The sequence below is a fragment of the Labrus bergylta genome, chromosome 15, assembly GCF_963930695.1.
Source record: "Labrus bergylta chromosome 15, fLabBer1.1, whole genome shotgun sequence".
NCBI lineage: Eukaryota > Metazoa > Chordata > Actinopteri > Labriformes > Labridae > Labrus > Labrus bergylta.
Window position 1 is genome coordinate 11,691,208 of NC_089209.1, and position 21,703 is coordinate 11,712,910.

Sequence of the window (21,703 nt, forward strand, 5' to 3'; positions counted from 1 at the left end):
GAAGGCTCGACTATAGAAGTGTGTTTTAAGAAGAGACTTGTTCTTTGCCATTCTAATCTCCTCTGGGATGTTCTTCCACAGTCTGGGGGCCCTGGTGGCAAACACTGTCACCTAATCGGAGAGCAGCATTTGCAGGACCTCAAAGCCAGCGATGGTACATGAGGGGGTCAACATTTCAGAAATATAATTTGGGGCCAGACAGTTCTAGGCTTTAAAAGTGAAGTGTACCAGAAATACTGCTGACAGTGAGGTGTTGATTTGATTTGAAATGAGGCTTTAGTCCGTGGTGGTTTTGTAAAAAGACATTGCAGTCTATTGATAATTTATTTTATGGAGTTTGTCCTCTTATTACCTGATGAATTCGATCAACAATTGTCCCACAGAGTCATTAAATACATATTCTTCTCGTCACATATAAGATAATGGTACTGTTTGTTTTTTCTAGCCAAAATCTCACACTTTTAATGAAAAACACACCAGGTATACTTTGATTCTTTATTTCATTGCATTAAGTTATGAGCAAAATTGATCAAATTACATCCAAAAATACAATACAAAAAATTCTGTCAGCAAATGCCCAACTTTGTCTCTTTCTCTCACGCATGCATACCGTACATTCAAACACAGACGCACTTAATTACTCTTGAATGCCACACGCACTCCTATACCACAGCCCTGTAAAAACATTTGTGAGGCAACAATTAATACATCAAATGATCTTAAAGCTGTCCCCAACGTAGCAATGTCAACATCTGCAGATGTATGTTTGAAATGCCACCAATACTCGCCTTGACTTGGAATACACATACACAAACATGATCTCTTTTGCATAGTTATTTGATGATGAGCCCGGATATCAAAGTTTTGCCTTTCAGCATAAATGACCAATCGTCACTGATTTGTATTTTGTAGAGTTTTACCTTATCTTAATTAAACCAAGACTCTGTGCAAGCATACATGAGTGTCAATCACCCCTAAATACAGACGGCTATTAGTAAGAGGAATAATGTGTACTCGTAAAAGGCCATTGTCCCATTTCTGAGAGTGCCACATGACTGTTTTCAAATATTCACATCTGTATTGAATGGTGAAAGGCACGTATGCTTATGTCAGCCCCAGATAAATATTAAAGCCAAAAGGCATACAGAACCAACTTTTGTCTTTTTGTTTTAAGAAGACACACAATTAACCTTGTTGTCTATTTCCTCTCCATGCAGCTCCCTCTGCTTGTAAGGCAATACAGATTTAGTCCATTATCATTTGTTTCTCCATGAAGCCAGCAGTCTGACTCCTCTCAGGTGCATGTTTCCTGATAAGCTCTAATAATGCTCTCATAAGCTGGAGGGGGTGTCTGTGTAGCATTAGAACCCCTCAGACCATTGTTTCCCCAAAATGATTCTGGCCTGGGTGGGCTGGCAGCTTGCTGGGCTGCTGTTTGAGCTGATCCAGTTGACGTGGTCAGAGTCGGCGTGCGGGGAAGCGTGGTTTGGCTCCCTTCCTCTGCTTCTCTGGCGATTTGGCTGCACTGGAGGAGCGGGTGGAAGGTTGAGGCCCTGAAGCTGGATTTGTGCCCCAGTGGGTCGAATTGATCTGGGGAGGATGTCTGCCGATGGAAGCTGAAAGCAGCACTGACCAAGCTGTTGTTGCTGCGCCGGTCATAGCTGCTGTTGCGGTTGAAGCCAGGGCGGTTACGGGAGGACGAGCGGGATTGACGGGTTGGACGACGAGTGATGCTGGCAGAGCCCGCTCGTCGTCGGGACATCCAGGTCAAGATAACGTAAACCAGGGCCCCCAAGACCAGGCCAACCGCCATGGACACACAGAAGGCTATGATCAGAGGAACTGTGCAGAGAGAAACACAAACCAAAAAGGAAAGTTCCTGATTAATGCTAGGCTCAGTATTTTTGATGGATCCTTTACAGACATCTTCACTCCATTCAAATGACTCTTTAGGCAAACTGTTTGGGACTAAAGTTTAATAATAGTTATGCACATGCAATACATCTAAATTTCACTGTCCCCAATAACCTTTTGCTTTTTTGCCAACCCCTGGGAATGGAATGAATTCTAATTAGAATATATGCCCCGAGCAAGATTACGAAAACCATCTGTTTATAACAAATGGAGGATTGCCAACAGAATCTTGCAAGATGGTGCCTGTTGACAAAATAATAATAGGCCATCCTCTTTCGTGTTTACCCATGTACGTTTTTTGGGGACAACAAACTGACAGTAATTGTCCCCTCAACAACAAAAAAAATCCAGTGACTTTTTGTCCATTGCTTCTTAGCCTTGGAAGAACTAGTGCAAACATAAGCGTGCTTGAGAGAAGAGAGAGAATGCAGCAGCTAAGACAAATCCTGTTGGACTGCTGCCAGTGAAAACAAATCAATTTCCTTTCAATACAGCTAAGAATTAAAAAGACAACTTTGCTACTCTCCCATTATTTCCCATTACTTCCACTGCTGTTTTCTTCTCTAACTTTTGGAAAAAGGAAAGGAGACACTGTAAAAAGCCATCTGGAAATGACATTTAGGAAAACTAGAGCAGGAAAAAACACCAAGAAAACATGTCACTACCTTATAGATGTGGATGGAGGAATCTTAAAATATAACTCAAAATAACTTTAAATATTCTTAATTTGAGGGTAAACAAATCTTCAAAAAGAAACCAGGAGCACATATTGAGTCGGTACCAGTGAGGATTAGAGCTTAAATTCCTGGGAGAACAACAGTGCCAATCAGAAAAACCACATGAAAAAGACCAGCTGGAAGAAAAGGGAAATTACAAAAAAAAACTCACCAGCATCAAAAGATTGAAGTATTTCCAGGAAGAGATTTGTGTTGTTCTCAGCCATGTCTCTTCTTATATAGGAAAAGAAGAAAGACTGACACTTTTATCAGTCTTTAACTCTCCTTTTCTCCCTTTTACTCCTCTGTCAATTCTTGCCCGTCTCTCTTTTCTTCTGATGGATTTTCCTGTCTTTCTGTCTCCCCTCTTTCCTGTTCCCTCACTTTCTCCCTCTCTCTGTCGTCCCTTGCTCACTTTCTCTGTCAGCACGTCTGTCTCCCTTTTAGAGAGAGACTCAGCCCAGAGGCACACAGGACTGGTGGCTAACTCTGGCAGTCTTCTTGTTTATGGAAGCGGAAAACTACACTGTCACATTTCCTGCTTTTCTGCTTGAAATTAGCAACAGGAGGGGCTTATCTATCCAGGACAGAGATCCTGGAGGTGGGGAGACGGGGTGTTGCTATAATCACTTCCTCTCCCATCATTTCCTTCACGTTGATTAATGTGAAGCAGTGTCACTGCAGTGCAGAAAGACTTAGTACTTCAGCTTCTAACATATGAAAGTCCACCAATATTTTTCTTCCTTTCAGAAATGATAAATACTTCAATCCCTCTCAAAAGGTTTCCTTCCACCACAGAGACCAGTGAGTGACTGTGCCGTCTTAATCTGAACCAGCAGATACAGCCCGGGGGCCTGAGTTGGTTGTTGAAGGTAAACACCACAGCTGGAATTGATGGTGGAAGTAATGTAAGTGCATTTAATACTTCTGAAATTGTGCAAAAGAAATCTACTTGTCGGGTGGATTTTCAAACTGTGATCTGCCTTTTTCTGATTTCCCGCACGTTTATGGTAAGCTCAGTCTTTCCACAGTGTCTGCCAGTTCCTGCATTGTAGGTCTGCTCCTTTTTCAGATGGATATAACTACTAAAAAAGCATTAAGATTAAGCAGCATAGCAATCTTTTCAACACACCAACATGATTTAGCTGAAGTTTCCACACCTCAGAGATCAGGATGTAGCACATTTGATTATACCTCTCCATGTTACTCATTCCTGATCCCACTGCCAGCATTGTTTTAATCCCCGCCAAGCCAAATCTGCAAGATCATCAATACATTCAGGGGGAAGGAAGTGAGTAGTCATATTGGTATGCACTATGCATCTAGTGTAAACCCGCCCATGTACCCCATCAGCTGTGGATATTTGCTTTACACAGTTGATTCTAAACCACCCTTCACCTTTAATTCAACCTCATCATTAATCAAAATAATATGTTAGTTCTATCTTCTGAGATTATAATTCAGAGATTTTCTTGAGTTTTTTTACTAAGAAGTTGACAACCTTCAACCTTCTCGCTGGCAAAAATAGAGCAAGAGAGAAAACAGCTCCACCAAAGCGTGAACTTCCTTTAATTGTCGGCCCTGCTGTAAAACCTGTCTAAAATAACCAGCAACCAACCGTAACACTTCAGAACAGTATGTGTGGCCATTGTGTTGTGTGATAGAGTCGTAAGAGCTTAATGGGCCATCCTGCTCATAGCTGGAGAAGAAATTCTTTAAGCCTCATAGTTGTGGGAAAGTGTGCTGTCCTGTAATATCTTAATAAGGGAATAATAACGTTCTGTGGGGACTATACCATGGGTGAAGAAATGAGGATACATTGTATTCATGCTTTGTTTTAAAAATCAAACACAACATAGAGGAGTTTTTTATCCTACATCTTATCAATCTCTGAAACAATGGCTTTGATCAATATTTAATATCAAGTCAGCACTTGTGTATAAACTAGGATGTTAAAGAAGAGAAAAGGGGTGAGTGATATTGAAGGATCTTTTCAGTTTTGATAACACACATATACAAATATTCTAAATGTTCTTGTTAGTATGCCTTTGACAAAGAGAGGTTCAATTGTTTAGGGAAAAATCAAAACCACTAGGACGGCCTCCATTGACCACATGCTACTTCTGTTCCCTTACCGACCAGTAGATGGAGTAATACTCCAGGAAAACTTGTTAACATGGCTCATCTCCTAAGGCCTCAGAGAGCTAATCCACTTCCAACCTGTCCTTTAAATGTGCAGACTAGCCTGCTTTACCGAGTCCAAACAACAACAAATATCCAGGTAAGCTCATGCTATTTTTTTTTCATACTATATTTTTGGAAACAAACAGAAGCAATACAAGACTCAACAAACAGTTGGTCATCTGTACATTCTATATTCTGATGGAAATATATATCACTTTATATGATTAGTGGCTCAGTTATCACATTTCAAGGTTAAAAACACAATCCATATCTCCCTGTATTGTCAAAATGTCCCTGCCCTTAGATTTAGTGAGAATGTCATTCTCTCCATACTTTGAATATCAGTCACGATATCTATCCAGTCACTCTGTTTTGGCCGTATGGACTGTAACCACTTTCATGTTACTGCTTTTTTTTTGCTGACTGCTATTACTTTATTAGATATTTATCCTGCACTGAAAAGTGGGCGGCTACACGGGGGTGCAGTTGTCAGCGTAGTTGCCTCACAGCGAGGAGGTTCCTGATTCAAATCCCCATCTGACAGGGCCCCTCTGTGTAGAGTATGCATGTTCTCCCCCCGTGTACGCGTGGGCTCCCTGCAGGTACTCTGGCTTCCTCCCACAATCCAAAGACATGCTGGTTAGGTTGATTTGTGACCCTAAAACTTTCCATAAGTGTGAATGTGAGTGTGGCTGGTTGTCTGTCTGTGAATGACTGATCCCGCCTCTCGCCCAATGATAGCTGCGATTGGCTCCAGACCCCAGCGACTCAAAGCGGGAAAAGCGGTAAAGATAATGGATGGATGGATGAAAAGTGGGCTGCAAATAAATTGTTGAGGAAGAACAGACACTGACAACAGCAAAAATGATTGGTATCGCTCGTGTTGCCTCATGCCAGTATGGCCAGATTTCTGGGTAGTTCCAGAGTATGTGAAAATGGTTTGCCAGCTGTTCTGTACGTTTCCTCAAACAAAGACCCCTTAAAACCTCATCTGTCTGTATAGATTATAGGTTAGCATCAGGTAATGCAAACAGATTCCAAACAAAGACCAAACAAAGTGGAGATGGACTGTACAGAGCACATATTTTCCCAGTCGTCCTCTGAAATGACAAGTCCATATACACACTGGCACATACATTAGTATATATCCTCTACATCATCCTCCAAATATTAAGCAGAAAAGGCATCGAGCTGTTGTGACATCACTCTCACGGGCAGCTGACTGCAGAATTGACTTCCATGCGATAAGGCATTGATTTGTCACGTAATTGTTGAAAAATACGTATCAGTAAAACTAGTATCCCCTTTATCGTTGAAGCATTAAAAAGGTTTTCAAGTGAAAACAGATTTTCAGATGTATTATTACCTTCTTCTTCATAGTGCTACATACATCAACTTATCTTAACATCATTTGTAACTATAAAGATTTTACTGATATAAAGGGCAAAAAAAGTGGCAGTATGGTTTATTTGGACTTAAAGTTTTGCAATACATTAAACAGAATTGCTAAACAATATTTCCTTCTGCAGCATTTGGTTAACATTGGCGTAGTGGTTGTCAACAAACTTTCTCATAGAGAGCTGAAAAAACTGCTGACTGAGCATGAAAGAGATTACCACACCACGCCGTCTTGGTCCCGTCAGCCCCTCTGCCTGTGCAATGATTAGATAAGAAAAAAAAAAAAAAAAAAGATCTTAGCATGGCAGAGGTTTGGTTACTACAGAAAGATTTCCTATTGACCCCTCTGCTTTGTCTCTGCTCTCTGCTCCCCTCTGCTGCAGCAATGATTGCTCTCTCGTCTGCTGAATGCGTTTGGTCCTGCGAGGCTCCCGACGGTAGAGGTCACCCCGAGCCGAGCTGCATTTAAAAAAAAAAAAAAAAAAAAAAGTAGGAATCAGCAGTCCGTTACTGCTGCAGAGGAGGCGGCCAATCCAGCTAAATCTCACAATGTACCGCACAGGGTAAAATCAAACTGCTGATTCTGAAGGTAACTACAGAACGATAGAGTTCATGTATACATGTATAATTCAGATTTAGCTGCTACTGAGTGGATTGAGGTTAAACCACCAAGATAATTGATTTACCTCTGGCTTTACAATGACCGTCACTATTGGGTAGGCATGCAATTTAATATTGTCCAGTAGACAGCATATTTTTGCAGCAACCTCATTCTTATTAATAAAATGGGTAATCTTGAGTATAGAATGTATTTAGTGGAAGTATTTGACAATGAAACCATGTAAACTCAGTTGCCTGCTTTTGCAAGAAAAATGATTTATTTTCATGTGTAACATTTCCTAAATCTAAACGACCCCCCCTCCCCACACATCACTTTGTGATGATAAAAGTGTTTTTCCCCAGTAAACATTCTGTTTACTCAGTAACTAGAGACAAACACTGCACAGCAGGGCTTCAAAGGGAGCGTAGACAGTGCACAAATGTAGAGATCTGATCTCCAAAACAGATTTAGGAAAGACTGTTCTGTTGTGCTTCTGTTTCACACCCCTAAAATCACCTTCACTCAATGATAAAAGCGTATTAGTATAAAACTATTTCATAAAATAATCTCAGAGCCAAAATGCACAACACCGTTAACACAACAGGTTGAACTAAAAATGCTTCACATCCATCTGAGCTCTTCTTCAATGTCGTTTGTTTACCTAAATAGAGCTTAGATTTGATAATCAATGAACATTCATTGGCGTTTATATTTTTGGTGTCCACTCTCTCACTTTGTTGAATGAGGCTGTGGCCAGAACAGTGTAGCTCCCCTTTCAACTCTTTTAAGAGCTCTCCTGAGATGATGATGAAAGGACTTGTCTAATGGGATTACACATCGCGATAAGTGCTCAGTGCCTCATGCCTCATCACATCTCCCCTCCTGCTTTTCAAAGAGGGCCATTGATCTGCTTTGCAGGAGCATATGTTGGATGTAGAGTTTTGGAGAGGTGTTTTATTGGCAGAGATTTATTTCAATCCATTGCTTACTTCTATAAATGGTTGTCTGCGCAGCTGCAGGGCTGACATGTGTCTTTAAGCTCCTTTTTTTAAAATGAAGAACTCAAATACCCCTTTAATCCAGGCAGACTGAAACAGAGTGACATCATGTTTGCAGTTAGTGGAGCAGACTGAAATGATGATGTCATGGAATTTATCTTGACTAATATAAATCCTGAAATTGTCAATAATTTTGAATCATTTCATCCAAACTGTACTATTTTGTGTACTTATGTTTAAATCATTTTATTGTCTTCTGTTTGAGAACATAATTTGGATATATTGGAGTGGTGACCCCAAGTTCATCATATTGTTGTATCTTAATGTAACTACACAGGCTAATTTCTTCTAATTCCAAAGCATAAAGCCCATCTTCTTTCATAGCATTCATAACTGAATGGTATTTTGTACGGTGGTTGAGAAAAAGACAGAATTTAGACTGATGCCTCTTTATGACCTACACAAGTAAACAAGCCCATCAGTGTAAAGACTGACTTTATTTATATAGTTATTTATAATGCATTATGGGATTTTTTTGTATAAAAAAACAAACAAAAAAAAACACTTATACATGCACTTAAAGGAGCAATATGTAGCTCTGACACCTAGCATTTAAAATTGGTACTGCAGTCCAAATTCAAAACATTGAAGAGAGCTGTCTCCCCTGTGCCCCCTACTGTACCTTCTCTGGTCAAAAAAAATGCAGACATTTCTGCACCGGAATCAAAATTTAAAAGGACATACTGCCTGCTGTATTGTTGTGAGAGAAACTTTTTTTTTGGTAAACTTTTATTCAGTGTCAATTCACCTAACACATACTAAGAATGTCTTGTCTTTATAGAATCACACCCAGTAAGAAATGTGTTGCTGTCAGAATCAACAAAAATTGCTGCAGCTTCTTCTTCTTTTTTTTCTTCTTTGTTGTGTCTCTCTGTCACTTTCTCACTTGCTGACGACTACTTTCTCTCCCAGACTCACAAGCATAACACACACACACACACACACACACACACACACACACACACACACACACACACACACACACACACACACACACACACACACACACACACACACACACAAACATATCTCTTACAGTCAAAACCAGGTGGCACAAGAAGCTACCAGCCACACTATTGGTCATGATGAGAAAGATGAGCCATCCCATTTGATTGGACAGCAGGTGGCAGTGCGTGCAGACCAGGAAGCTGTCTTGTCTGCAGAAGTAAAAGGCTCAGGCGATGAAAGCATACACATACTCTGTACACATACAGTATGCACTTACATCATCATCAGGGGAGGAGCTACATCGAGTGCTTGGATTGCAGCCAGCTACTGCAACAGGGATGACTTAAGAAGAGAAACACAGCCACATGGAAACGCTTGAGTGTAGAAAGCCAGCTGTCAGTGTGGCAATTCAAAAGTACTGCAGCACAATCCGACTCACTGATCACAGCATGAGAACTCTGCCAGGGTGAGACGTAGGAGTTGGTTAGGACGTGACTTTGGTGTCCTCAGGACGGCGGCATGGCATCACCCAGGCACTACAGACACACTGCTCGGGATATTGCCAATGTGATGCAGAAGCTGCAAGGTAGGCGTAAACTGCTTACTCACTCGCACTGCTTCACCTTGGTTTGCAGCGTTGTTAGAGGTGACCTAGTGCTTGGCATGACACAGCAAAAACAGGACGAGACTTACTGTTACTGAAAAACATGTCTCGCATGCATCTTCTGCCTTTTTCTCATGACCCTGTAAGCCTTATCTGTGGATGGTTTGTCTGGCTGATAAGTGTTGGTATGGCAAGGACAAAACTGAATTGAAAATGCCGTGTCATGCTATGTAGAATTCAAGTACACCACATATTCTTAGAGTAAAGTAACTGATTATACCATAGTTTTCAGTTGACAGAAGTGTATTAGTTTCCTTTACCTTCAGTGCATTTTCACCTCGAGACTGAAAGAAAAGATGGAAGTGATGCAACTGTTCTGTGTATAAACTACAAAATACGCATTGCCAAAAAAAAAAAAACTTCACCAACAGAAATAAGATGAAGTGAGCTGATGTTAGAGAATTTCACTGTGCACTGCATTTATCTGTGCACATGCTTCCTGCATTTGTATCTGTGTGTGTATCATGCTTACATAGAGCATGCATACAGTACAGTACACATACAGTACGGTGAGTGTGTGCCAGTATATGTTTCTACATGTGGACTGACAGGGAGGCAGACAAAAGCAAGGCTAATCCTCAGAGGAGCTGACAAGATGAGGTCTATTACTCTGTCTTAACTCTGCTGTAGTAGCAGAGCTGTCTTATTGTAGACAGTCACATTCTCAGCCTACTGTAGATGAAAGATGCTTTGGCTGGATTCTGCCATTACGTAAAGCTGTGATGTTCTTCTTTGAAACTTTTGCACATTTAAATGAAAACATTTTGGATTCTTTCTTCTCATATCTCACCTCTGCTTTCATTCTTCTTTAATTTTTTACACTATTTGCAGGAGAGACCATGTTTTAGTCATTTTCCTTCCACAAGTTAAAAAAATGCAGGTATATCTTTTTGTGCTTGAACAAATGTTCAAGTCTCGATGACAAAACAGCTTTTATCTACATCACAAAGCCACATATATACATCCCTCACTGACAGTGAAATCAATGACACTCGCAAAGTAGCAGAACAGTCAGGTGACACCAGAGCTGAGATCCAATATGGCAGCTCCCTGTATGGCTTCTGAGGTGGCAGTTTCTGTGAAAGCTGAGAACAGCATCACCAGCCACGTGTCTCCTCTGCATCACTTGTGTGTGTGTGTGTGTGTGTGTGTGTGTGTGCAGGTGTGTGTGCACTCTTTGAATCCCAATTGTACTCCGATTGATCTAATTTTAGCTGCTCCTCCCTTAAGCTGTCTCTGCATTTGCGTGGAGAAATTAAAGCATTAATACTTAATCTGTGAGACTTAAACAGTCTGAATGCAGCAGTGTGAAATTGTTGAATTAGTGATGTGGGATGATACGATGCAAATCCCTGTTTTGGGTAGATGCATTTTTGCATCTGACCAATATAGATCTATGCAAACCTAACAGGTAACCCTGTTGAAAACATGCATTCATAAGAGAGTCAAGTTGTTGTAGCTTTATTCTTGAGTCTAATTTTACATTTCAAGGTGTTGTAATGTTGGGGATGGGGGCGGATTTGAGCTTATGACACCAAACTGTTGACTGCTGTTGCTGCAGTCATACTCCCAGATGGATGATGTGGGGTTTTGTGGGAACAGTAAGTCCATATCATAGGCACATTTTGCTCTAACCACAGGGACACATAGACAGTGGTACAGACTATTGAATTACATGGATGTATTCTGCCTGTAACTGTTATGGGTTTTCTTGGACATCAAATATATATTTATTCATGTTTCACTCATAGTGCAATCTATATGCTCTCTTCCAAGAGTGTGATAGCATTAGTTTAAAAACAGGGGGGACTTTGAATCTCATTGACGTGACATTTTATTTGATGTGTTGTGGTTGCGATCCATCTCTTGGGAAATGAGGGCTGAACCTGTGATGATATAATCAAGATGTTGTGTTAGAATCAAAGAAGAGCCATTAGGTTCCATTAGTCTCTGAACATTAAACATCATATAAGGATAAGCATGTGTTTTTGCTTTATGAATGAATGTCCCTTTTGTTCAGGGTAGCTGCTTTTTCATCTTTCAGGTTTGTAGTAACGGCGTCTAAACGTTCTGACATTTCTTATATTGATGTTTTCTGTTCACATGTTGTGGGGAAAAACTTGAGAGTTAAATACAGATAATCTTACATAATTTGGCTTTCTTTAAAGCCTGATTTGATTAACATATTTTCCTCCTTCTCTCAAGAGAACGATGTTCTCAAATTAGCCACGTTTCCCAAATCGCCAGATACCATGAAATGAACCATACTCCCTTTAGGCTCAATTTGGAAGCTGTTAGAAACAATGCCACATCAAGCAATCAAAACTTTTGCCCCAGTTTTGGGTCTGTGTTGATCTCCTTTTAACCATCTCTTTTGGTGTACCTCTCTGTCGCAGTGAAAAAACAGCAATTAGTGACACCATATGGCAGAGAATGACGAGGCCGCTTTGAACACCTCCCAGCCTGAACTCCTCCATATGCTGTGGAATTTGCCTGTTTGTTGTCTCTCGTTAATGAGAAAAGCGATGCACAGTTTTCCCTATTTCCATTTCTCACCTGTTTTTTCCGTCGTGGGCGGCAGAGGCGCACATTCCCACCTACGCCTCTGGGTTTTACCGTCTGCTGAGCCATACCAAGCGTACAAGTTTGCAAAGTCTCAATGTGATGGGAGCACCTGCTTGAGCTGTTTTGTTTGTAGGCTGTGTGTAATCCCGTACTGGCAATCTGCTTGTCATCAGATATTACAGAAAGAGATTGGTGCGGACTGAGTTTGTCATTCAGTCCAGGAATTTTCAGGTCCATTTTTTTTTTTTTTTTTTTGCATTTGTCTGTTAATGATGTTTCAGTCTATCATGATGCTGAGCTGAAGGGAGAGAGTAACAGCAGCAGAGGTCAGCCCATCTGGAAGACATGACTGCCACATGAAAAAAGGAATGAGAGACACAGCAGGAAAAGCACAAAAATGAGACTGGACAAGCATGGGGGGAGACAGAGCGATCGCGCGCACGCACACACACACACACACACACACACACACTTTTTAAGCTCCTGATTGCTAGCGGGACTGGCACAGATCCTCAGGTTGGCACAGGGCCAGGGTGACATCCTGTTGCCAGGGGCGACATTATGGTTCGGCCGCAGCCAAGGAAGGCCCAAGCAGACGGTCACCTTGAGCCATGCCAGCCTCCTGTTTAGTTCTGACACCACCATTTATCGTCTGCGGCTCTGGATACCGCAGCTTCACACATACATGTGTGCCCACACTCACAGTCAAACACCGAAACAAACATTTGGTGTTAAAAATAGCTGTGATGCATCTTTTTTTTACCCCAATCACACCCCTTGGAGTCAGCAGTTTGGCTGAGTAGTTTAAAAGGCGTAGAACCAGCGCTCAAGGCCAGCAGATCGTTTTTATCAAGCCTTCACTGTTGAAGCCTCAGATCTGTGGCAGTGGGTCCAGTGTGGGACAGAGCTGCAGCATGAGTGTTTATTTACTGTGCTTCTCCTTCTTTTCAGATTGTGTTGATGACTGGTTTCCATAGCTGCAGTCGCATGATAGCCAGCACAGGATTTTTTTCACCCTATGGGCTTATTGGCCTCCTCTGGTTCAGCTTCTGCTTCTGTAATATAACATTAAGTTTGATAAAATGACGTGTGTGTGTGTGTGTCTGAATACAAAGCGGTATTTGTGTACAGTCCACACTGGTTTCTCAGTGACAGCCTTTATTGCAGATCCGATGATAATCTCTTTTGACCTGACAGTCAGCGAGGGTTTGAGTGACATATCACAAGATTAGGTCACAGGGGGTTGCACCCATACAATATGGAGGGTGGGCCAGCATTCATCTACTCTAAACTCTCTTTCAAAGATCACACGTTCATGAAGTGTATTTCTATATTAGCAAAGTGGAAAAAAACACATTGCACAAGACATTATACAAAGCAGCTTTTAATAAAAATGACACTACAAAGACTCTCTAAAATGAGCATTTGCAAGATTTTGAAATATAAAGTACCATTATCCTTAATATATTTTAATCTCTGTGTACAGATACTTGCATATGAGTGCAAAATCTGTAGGAGTGCGAGAAGGTTTTGATGTCATATCGCTTTGGTTATATGTAGACATTTTGAGAGCATAAGAGGTGGAATGCACTGGTCGTAAATACAACCTTCTGTTTCATTTGAGATTTTTACAAAGGACTAATAACATATATTTGCAAATGAGTGCAGGTAACATTTTCTCTTCTACATTTCCAATCGTGATAACCTGACTGTGAACAATAAACAATGCTTGGATCCTTTTACAAATATCTGTGGGCTGCGCCAGAGGCCTGTTAAATGGTCATCACCCCCATAAGCTTTATTGTTGTCTGATGGATCCCAATGGTGAGTATCGACCAGCAAATGTACAGCTCTATGGTAAACTGTTTCCCTGATACAGTCCCTTCAGCATTACTATAACATCTCTGATTCTTTCTGTCAGATTGAGGCATCAGATAAATTTGATGGACGTACCAAACAATGTCCCCACTGATAATATCCTGACACCTGAGCCTGTGACCCCAAGAAACATCCAGCCTCTGTCCATTATACTTTGAGCCTTATGTGTGCTCTTATCTGTCACCCACAGACACCTCTGTCCCTTTTTCTTTTTTTCCACCTGTTATAATGTGATTGCGCAGTGAGAAAAACTCAGCCTCTGGCGGTCCATTCTGCACTTGAAGGTTTTTAAATAGAGGTCAGATTGCGATGCCCTGACCTCTGAAGGGTCAGTCGTCCAGATAATGTGACTGGTTCAGCCTACCTGAGTTAGAAGTGGAAGAAGAAATCCCCAATTCTTATTTTATTCAGTTTGGAGAACCAGACAGGTTTGCTTTTATCACAGAAATGGACATTTGGAAATTATTTCTCACAGAAAGAAGCATTGACTTTAAAAGTACACCTGAGCATCTTTGAACATTTCATAAAGATAAAAGATAAAGACTCATATTATAAAAGTTTATAAAAGACAATTTTGTCTTTTGGACATATACCATCAACTATTGTATTGTTATGACTTACTCATCTTGGGTTACAGTACCATGTTCAAATGTTCCTCCAGTCCAAGAGTGAGAAGGTCTGCGTCACTTTTAAACAAAGCATTAGAAGTGTTGTATCTTTGAATGTTATTTCCTGTTGTGTTGCCTGCTGACATCTGTTCCCTTGAGCTGCCTCCCGCTCAGACACAAACACAAGCTGCCATCTGACATAACAAACCGTGTTTTCCTGCCTTTTAATAATTCAAGAATGTTCAGTGAGAACTTGGGAGCATTCAGGTGATGTTAAGGGAATGTCAGCAAAAATGAATAATACCTTTAAAGCATGGCATAACTAAAGGAAGGATGTCGACGGAGTAATGTTTAAAAAAAAAAAAAAAAGGAATACATCTTCTGGAGGTACAGATAATAGTTTAGATTCACTTTCAGTAGGCCAGGAAAAGGCCTCATCCCCAGCTGGATGAGCATGAATACTCCCAAGTGGTGGTGCGCAACAGGGTTTTGTAGAAGATTCTGGCTCTGTTCCAGGCTGTATTTCTATTTTACAGCAGAGATGAGACTTATAACTGAATTTTCCTGCTCCGGCAGTGGTGATTTATTTAGTGTGCTGACGCCAGTCCTTTCACTTTAGTCGTCCCTGTAATGTGTGGCGAGCCACTGAACCTGGATAAAGAGCTTAGACTGTCTGACCCACTGACGCACTCTCCAGCACACACAGAGACACAACATACAAACTAAACGCACACGACACACACACACATTCATCGAGAGCGCTACAGAGAAACATCAAGCTGATTTATTTTCAAAGCCAAATTGAGTCTTTCTAATGCTCTTAGTGCGTTTTTGATATGACCTTTGGTGCCTCCAGTGAAATAGATGCTTTGTATTTGCAGGGTGTGCAGTCTGTTTGTGTATGGTGTTAAAATATGTCTTTGTTCAGGTGATTGTATTCGCCTGATAGAGTGCATGAATATAAGAGGAAGATTGCATCTGGAATCCAATAAGGTTTAATGTAACACTGTCTACGCCTCAGGGGAGTATTTAATTTTCTGCAGAATCCCTGTCACAAATGAATTGAATTGATAAATAAAATTACCTCATTTTTTGGTGAGAATTTTTCCAATTTTAGATCAAATGTCTTATTTTATAACATTTTTTGTTTAGTTCATTCTTTGGCATGTTCATGGTGTGTGTGTGTGTATGTGTGTGTGCGTGTGCACAGTACTGCAGGTGCTGAAATAGCTGAAATGACAGTATCAGTGGCTTTAATGAACACTGTGATATTTGGACAGTTTTGTGTGCCTTCCGTGCACATCTGGTACTGAAATGGGAGACATGGTGCTTGAAAGACGGAAAGGGGTTGTTTTGATAATCACTTTGACTTGTTCCCCCCTTTTCACTCTCTTTAATGTGGTGTCATTATTACTGAAATGTAATTAGCTATGCTAATGGGCTGGCATTTGGACTTCCGTCTCAGCACTTATGTTGGGACTGGTAAAAATATGTTGAAAATGAGGTTGCATGGAGAGGGTGAATGTGAGGGCTGAGTGTCTGTTCTGAGGGTGTGATAGAGGGTGTTATTGAGCGGTAGGGCTAAAGTACTCCAGCGGAAGTGCAGAGAAGGGTTTTTAAATTAGGAATTGTTGGGGTGAAAGGAAAGAGCTGAAACCGGGAAGTGGATAAAGAAGCTTTTGGGTGAAGAAGAGGGGCAGAAAAGCCACCAAAACCTGTTAAATCAATTTGTGTGACGGTGCGGTGGATTGTGTGTGTGTGTGTGTGTGTGTGTAGTGTGTGTGTGTGTGTGTGTGTGTGTGTGTGTGTGTGGGTATGCAGCAATTACAGGGTACCTTTTTAGAACACAACAAAGACGTCCATTTAGGGCATGATAGTTTTAACAGGCATGCTCCATTAATGTTGTGCTGCAGAAAGAAAAATGCATTACGGCCACAGAAAGGATACTGTACAGAAGCATGGTATCAACACGGTGACACACATTAGAGCTGCTGGTACATCTCCGTTCTCTGAATATAAATGTCCACCAGCTTGAATAATATTAAGAGGATATAATTGAATGAATGCATTACTAAATTAATACTCCACAGCAGAGTGTGTAACCTTGTACAGTATGTGTGCAGTGCCCGTCCATATCTGCCTGAGCGTAATCACAGCTGGTGAGTTGTGGAGTCATTAATAGATTAAGAGAGATCAGAGATGCTCAAGAGCAGCGCAGGGTCATCTGGGAGGCTGCGGTTTAAAAGCAGAGCTGGTTCATTTTTCACTGTCCTGTCTTGTCTTCTCCTCTCACTTCTTTAGATCTATTTTACACACTCAAAGCTTTATTAATCCACTAGGTGGCGCTGTGTCTCTGTACGCTCCCCATAAGGCTTGATAAGAAAGCTTGGCTGCTCAGAAAGCAAACCCAAATATCCTTAGGGTGAATAGATTACAGTATGAGCAGTAGCAGCGTTAGTCCTCCCCTCTTGGAGGCCGTTTGTTTTTCCTTTAATGGCTGAAAAGAGGCTGTTCCTCCCTTACTAAGGAAGCCTCACACCCCGCAGACATACCTGTGTGAGCGCTGGGCGCTGACCCACGTCCAACCTCCACAACCTCAGAGAGAGGTTTGCTGTTTTGTAGGGCTGCCAGGGGCTCCATTAGGGATCAAGACCAGCTGAGGTTCAGTCTGTTTTCAACCCACCAATCCCTCCACCCTTCTCTGCCTCCTTTCTCCCTCTGTTGGATATCCTGGGAGACTCTTGAGGACTGCAGCCTCAAGGAGTCTGTCGGTTTATTCTTGCACATACAGTAGACATGAAAATGATTCTGTCTCCATTCAGATGATTTTTTTGTTGTGTGTGTTTATGTGTATGTGTGTGCACCTGCTTGGTACTTCCAACTCCCATGGTAAAGTGTAATAAGTCCCATGAATCCTCACCATCTTGTTTTGATTTTGTCCCGGGGTTGTTTTTCTAAACAGTTAGGCTCTCCAGGGATGTTCAGCATTCTGTGGTATACTAACTGGGAGAATCCTTAAAACCATACAGGCAAAAACTAAAATGTTGTGTTTTAATTCAGCATTTGGACTTCAAGTGTGGCTTCCATTGGTATTCATTTTCTGCTGCCGCTTTGCAAATGTACTCCATTGAACCAAATTCACTGTCAGGCTAAAAAGAGTCTAATTGAAGTGTTCAGCACCTTGGATAGTTCCTTCACACTTCAGAATTGAAGCGTAGCACCCTGGAAATGATTTATCAGGCATTTGAACACCTTTTACCTTTGAAGATGGACTGGTCTTCATATAAGGTGTACAAGAAAACTGTTCATTGGTTGGTCAATCAATAGCCTCTTCCTTTATCAATATATTATTGGTATGGTTTGGACTGTGCAAACGCCAATACTTATAGAACAATACATTTTAATTCATTTTCATCTTTTCACCCAGCTACAATTTGGTCCAATGACTTTCTAGCACTAATATTATTTATTGTGAGTGCATGCATTATGAACACCCCACTGCATTTTTATTTATACCAGTTAATATTTTATTGTCTACAGAGTGGGTAAGTATAAGGCAATGGTAAATACAAAATAAATCAACACTGTATGAATATTATTTGAGCACTCAGTCTATCTATCATGCCTATACACACTCATGTATATACACAGTAATCTCACCATATATATTTATATATATATATACATACATACAGACACAGGGTTGTGGAATAGGCTCATGATAGCACTATGACGGCCAGTTTCAGGGTTGTTAAACAGAGGACTGTCAGCAGTGTGATTATCAGTAGACAGATAGCGGATGACAGCTGCCATTGGTTATTGATGACTTTCATAATTAAAATCCCTTATGGGGGGAACCCAAAGAACAAAAGAGGAAAATCACACAAATGATGAATGGTCCTTTCATCGCTAAGGCTGATATAGGGCTCACCAGGCTATTCTGCATGAATATTGGTTTTCCTGGAAAGTCTCTGAATGTGTTTTCAAAGAAGAGCCCTGTGATTTTAATATTGCCAGAGTGTGTTGTGTGTGTGTGTGTGTGTGTGTGTGTTAGATAATATGAGTGAAAAACTGTGAGGAAAATACGGATTGGATATGAGAGAGCATAGGTCAGATACAAATCAGACTGTGAGAATGAAAAGAGGTCAAGGTACTGGACAATGATTTTTTTTTTTTTTTGCTAATATTTTACCGCCGCAGAGGAAGGGGGTTGGTATTATTTTGGCTCCATAACGGAGTGTTGCTTTTGATCCAGTTCCTCCCATCAGCTGTTGTGGCTATTGCTGGTGAGTGTCTCTTTAAATGTTGAATTCTTAGAGGTTGGATGAACAAAACTGCCTTTTTTGTTTTGTGGCTGGTTTGAAGCTTAAGCTTTGAAAGCAGTGGCAAAATTTCCACTTCAATGCAGATCACTCAATCAGAGTTAATGAAGGTTAATCCCCACTTCACATTGTTTCATTCATTCTGGACTTTTCAACACTGTCTAAAAACACTCCGACTAAACTTTGATCTTACTGTGAAATGGAATCGTAACCTCAGATATTTTTCCACTTCTCTTGTATTCTGTTCTCTTCAGTTCTTGCTATCTGGGAAAAAACAAACAGACCAATGTACCGTATGTAACTGTGGTTGATGGTGGATACCTTTTGAAGGGAGTACAATAGCAGATCAGACAGGATGACTGCCAGTGATAGTCTGCACCCCTGCAGGCTCTACAGAGAAGAAAGCTGCAAACCCAAGAGCACTGCATGGTATATGCTTGGATAAGAGAGAGAGAGAGGTGGGGGTATAAGAGTGCCAAAGACACACAGGGAATTCCTGCATGTCTGTGCTGATGCCGTATTAGAGCGTGTGTAGGTGTGTGATGCTGTTGCCCCTCCTAACCTGCTAAACAGTCCTTTTCTACCCACCCTCCACCACTCAGCTCTCCCTCTCCACATTAGGACGGGGCTGCTGTGACATCACTCATTCCCACGGACCCTGATTGGCCGGCTGATGGAGGGAAGTAGACTGTTCCCGCAGCCTACAGTCGAGAAATTAGGAGTGAGAGAGAGAGAGAGAGAGAGAACGTGGGAGGGAAAGACCAAGGTAGAGAGTGTGTGAGAGAGGAAAAGAGAGGGCGAAACGGACTAAGCAAGACAGATTGATGCCGACGCTGCACTGCCTTCACTCACACACGCACACACGAACATTCTTTACATCACACTCCCCAAGCTGCTTAACAGGCAGGAAAAGCACTGAGTCTGACTTAGTCTGCAGCGCGTTGCTGCAGGACAGGGCAGAGGACAGCAAGACCTCAAAGACAAGAACAGGAGTGTGACACCTTCCTCTCTGCCCAGCCTCAGAGCAACAGTTTCACCGCTGTCATCTCAGGAGGTCCTGTGCTCCAGGGAGCTTTTAAAGACACCTCCCACCCCAAAAAAAAAAAAAAGAAGGGGGAGAGGCAGCAAGGGCAGGAGCAAGGGCACGTGTGTAAGCGTCTCCCGGTGGTTTGCTGTGAATGTCTTCTCAGCGTCCCCATGAAAACAGGCAGGAATCGAGGCATAGTCTTGGGTACAAGATGGCAAGACGAGCAGGGGGCGAAGGCTCCCCGAAAAAGAATACATCCCTTAACTTGGTGACCGGGTTCTTCCACTACCTCCGGGGTAAGTAGGACAGTGCATGCATTAGTGTGTGTCCCATATTGATGCTGATAGCGTGAGAAAAGAAGGCAAGTACAGAGTGTGTGCAGAGTTTTTTGGAGATGTGGGTGTGTGCGAGATATTTAGCGTGGCACTGCAGTGTGGACTGTATTTGGCTGCTGCATGTGCGATTGAGCATTTTGTAGTGTTATTTCCTCATTAAGTGTCCCTGCAGGGAAGATTCCATTTGGCTGCGTAGTTGGTGCTCGCAAAATGAGCAGAAATTGGAAGGGGGCGTTTCCACCTTGGCAGAGAATGTCTGTCTGTGTGCATGGAGATGTGAGCCTACAGCAGGTGTAGAGCACACACCCAGCAGACAAGCAGCAGCTCAGTGAATGTGTCTCAGCACAGCGGGCAGACTTGTCAGAAGGTTTGATTTCTTATCTCTCTGTTTGACCCTGTGGCAGTCTGCCTGTCTGCTCCTCTGTATTTCATACCATGCATTCTCTATGTCTGTTTGTCTGAAAAATTAGAACAGGTTGATCTAATTTTTGCTACCAGAATGTTTTTGGGATTTATTTCCTGGCACTTTGAGCAAATCTGAAAATTAGCAGAATGGTCGATTTACTTTTTTTTTTTGCAATTAGTTTGATTTTCTTACCATTTCTATTTCTATTTTTGATCAAGTCTTATCACATCTCATCAATAGAAACAGCGTCTTTAGACCACCAACTAGATTTAAATGATTTTTCATTAAGGTCATCTTCTCTGTAGGGGGTCAAAGTGGGAACTCGGGGGGCTGCAGATGAGACTAATGATGATACTGGCCAACACTAGCTGAGTAGGTAATCAAGTGTTAAAACGCTGCTTCAAGGCTTAGTTAGTGAGGACGGCTGTTTCCCTTTGTGATATTGAAAGAATGTGAATGCGTGTGCGTGTGGGCTCTAAGTGTTACTGTGTGTGCGCATAGTTCAAAGTCACCTCGTCCCTGAGACTGAGCGCCTGGCACTGCGTTCAGGCAGACGTGCTCTCTGTCATACATGTTCCTGCTAAAGGATGCGGGAGGCTAAATCTTCCTCATTCTCATCCGATATTGCCTCGCATCAATATTTGATCTCTCCTGGACCCAATCAAAAGATTAATTCATAGAGAGGGGGGACCTGTTCAGTGGCACGTATGACTATGCCTGTATGTATCTGCATTATGGATGAACAACCCCTCCCTCTCTCTCCACCTCTCTGATGCACACACACACACACACACACACACACACACACACCCCTCACTGTGTGCGTCTGCCTACAGTACCCAGTGACACACTAACCAACTTGAGTGTAATCAAAGCGTCAGCATATTTCATTAAGGTGGAGGAAAGCACTGTGTCAGACGTCCTCTCTCACTGATAACATGCATACCTCAAGGATATTGCTGTGTGCTGCAGACAGGACAGAAAAAAAAAAAAAAAAAAACATTGTGCCAGTCACGGTGCATGATTGCATCCTGAGTGTCCCAGGTGGACTATAGATCTGTTTTGTGCACATTGTAATA

At 41.8% G+C, this 21,703-nt stretch overlaps 2 protein-coding genes across 2 annotated transcripts in view; one reads left to right on the plus strand and one right to left on the minus strand.

The window, feature by feature from the left end:
* Positions 1–481: 481 nt before the first annotated feature.
* On the minus strand, positions 482–3,161 carry myct1a (myc target 1a). Its single transcript, XM_020632901.3, has 2 exons — positions 2,803–3,161; positions 482–1,842 (listed from the first exon to the last, which is right to left on the minus strand). Exons 1-2 carry the CDS (start codon positions 2,855–2,857, stop codon positions 1,295–1,297), a joined length of 603 nt encoding a protein of 200 aa, XP_020488557.2. The 5' UTR covers positions 2,858–3,161; the 3' UTR covers positions 482–1,294.
* A 5,692-nt stretch (positions 3,162–8,853) lies between these two features.
* Positions 8,854–21,703, plus strand: part of syne1a (spectrin repeat containing, nuclear envelope 1a) — a 133,603-nt gene continuing 120,753 nt past the window's right edge. The window contains exon 1 of the mRNA XM_065964167.1: positions 8,854–9,405. Coding sequence (XP_065820239.1) covers positions 9,339–9,405 — 67 coding nt within the window. The 5' untranslated portion in view covers positions 8,854–9,338. The remainder of the gene's footprint in view (positions 9,406–21,703) is intronic.

Excerpts from the sequence above, each read along its gene's own strand:
- myct1a (XM_020632901.3), bottom strand. The coding sequence starts at position 2,857 with ATGGCTGAGAACAACACAAATCTCTTCCTGGAAATACTTCAATCTTTT. Across the intron at positions 1,843-2,802 it reads ACTTCAATCTTTTGATGCTG|TTCCTCTGATCATAGCCTTC; the intron begins GTGAGTTTTTTT and ends CTCTCTGCACAG.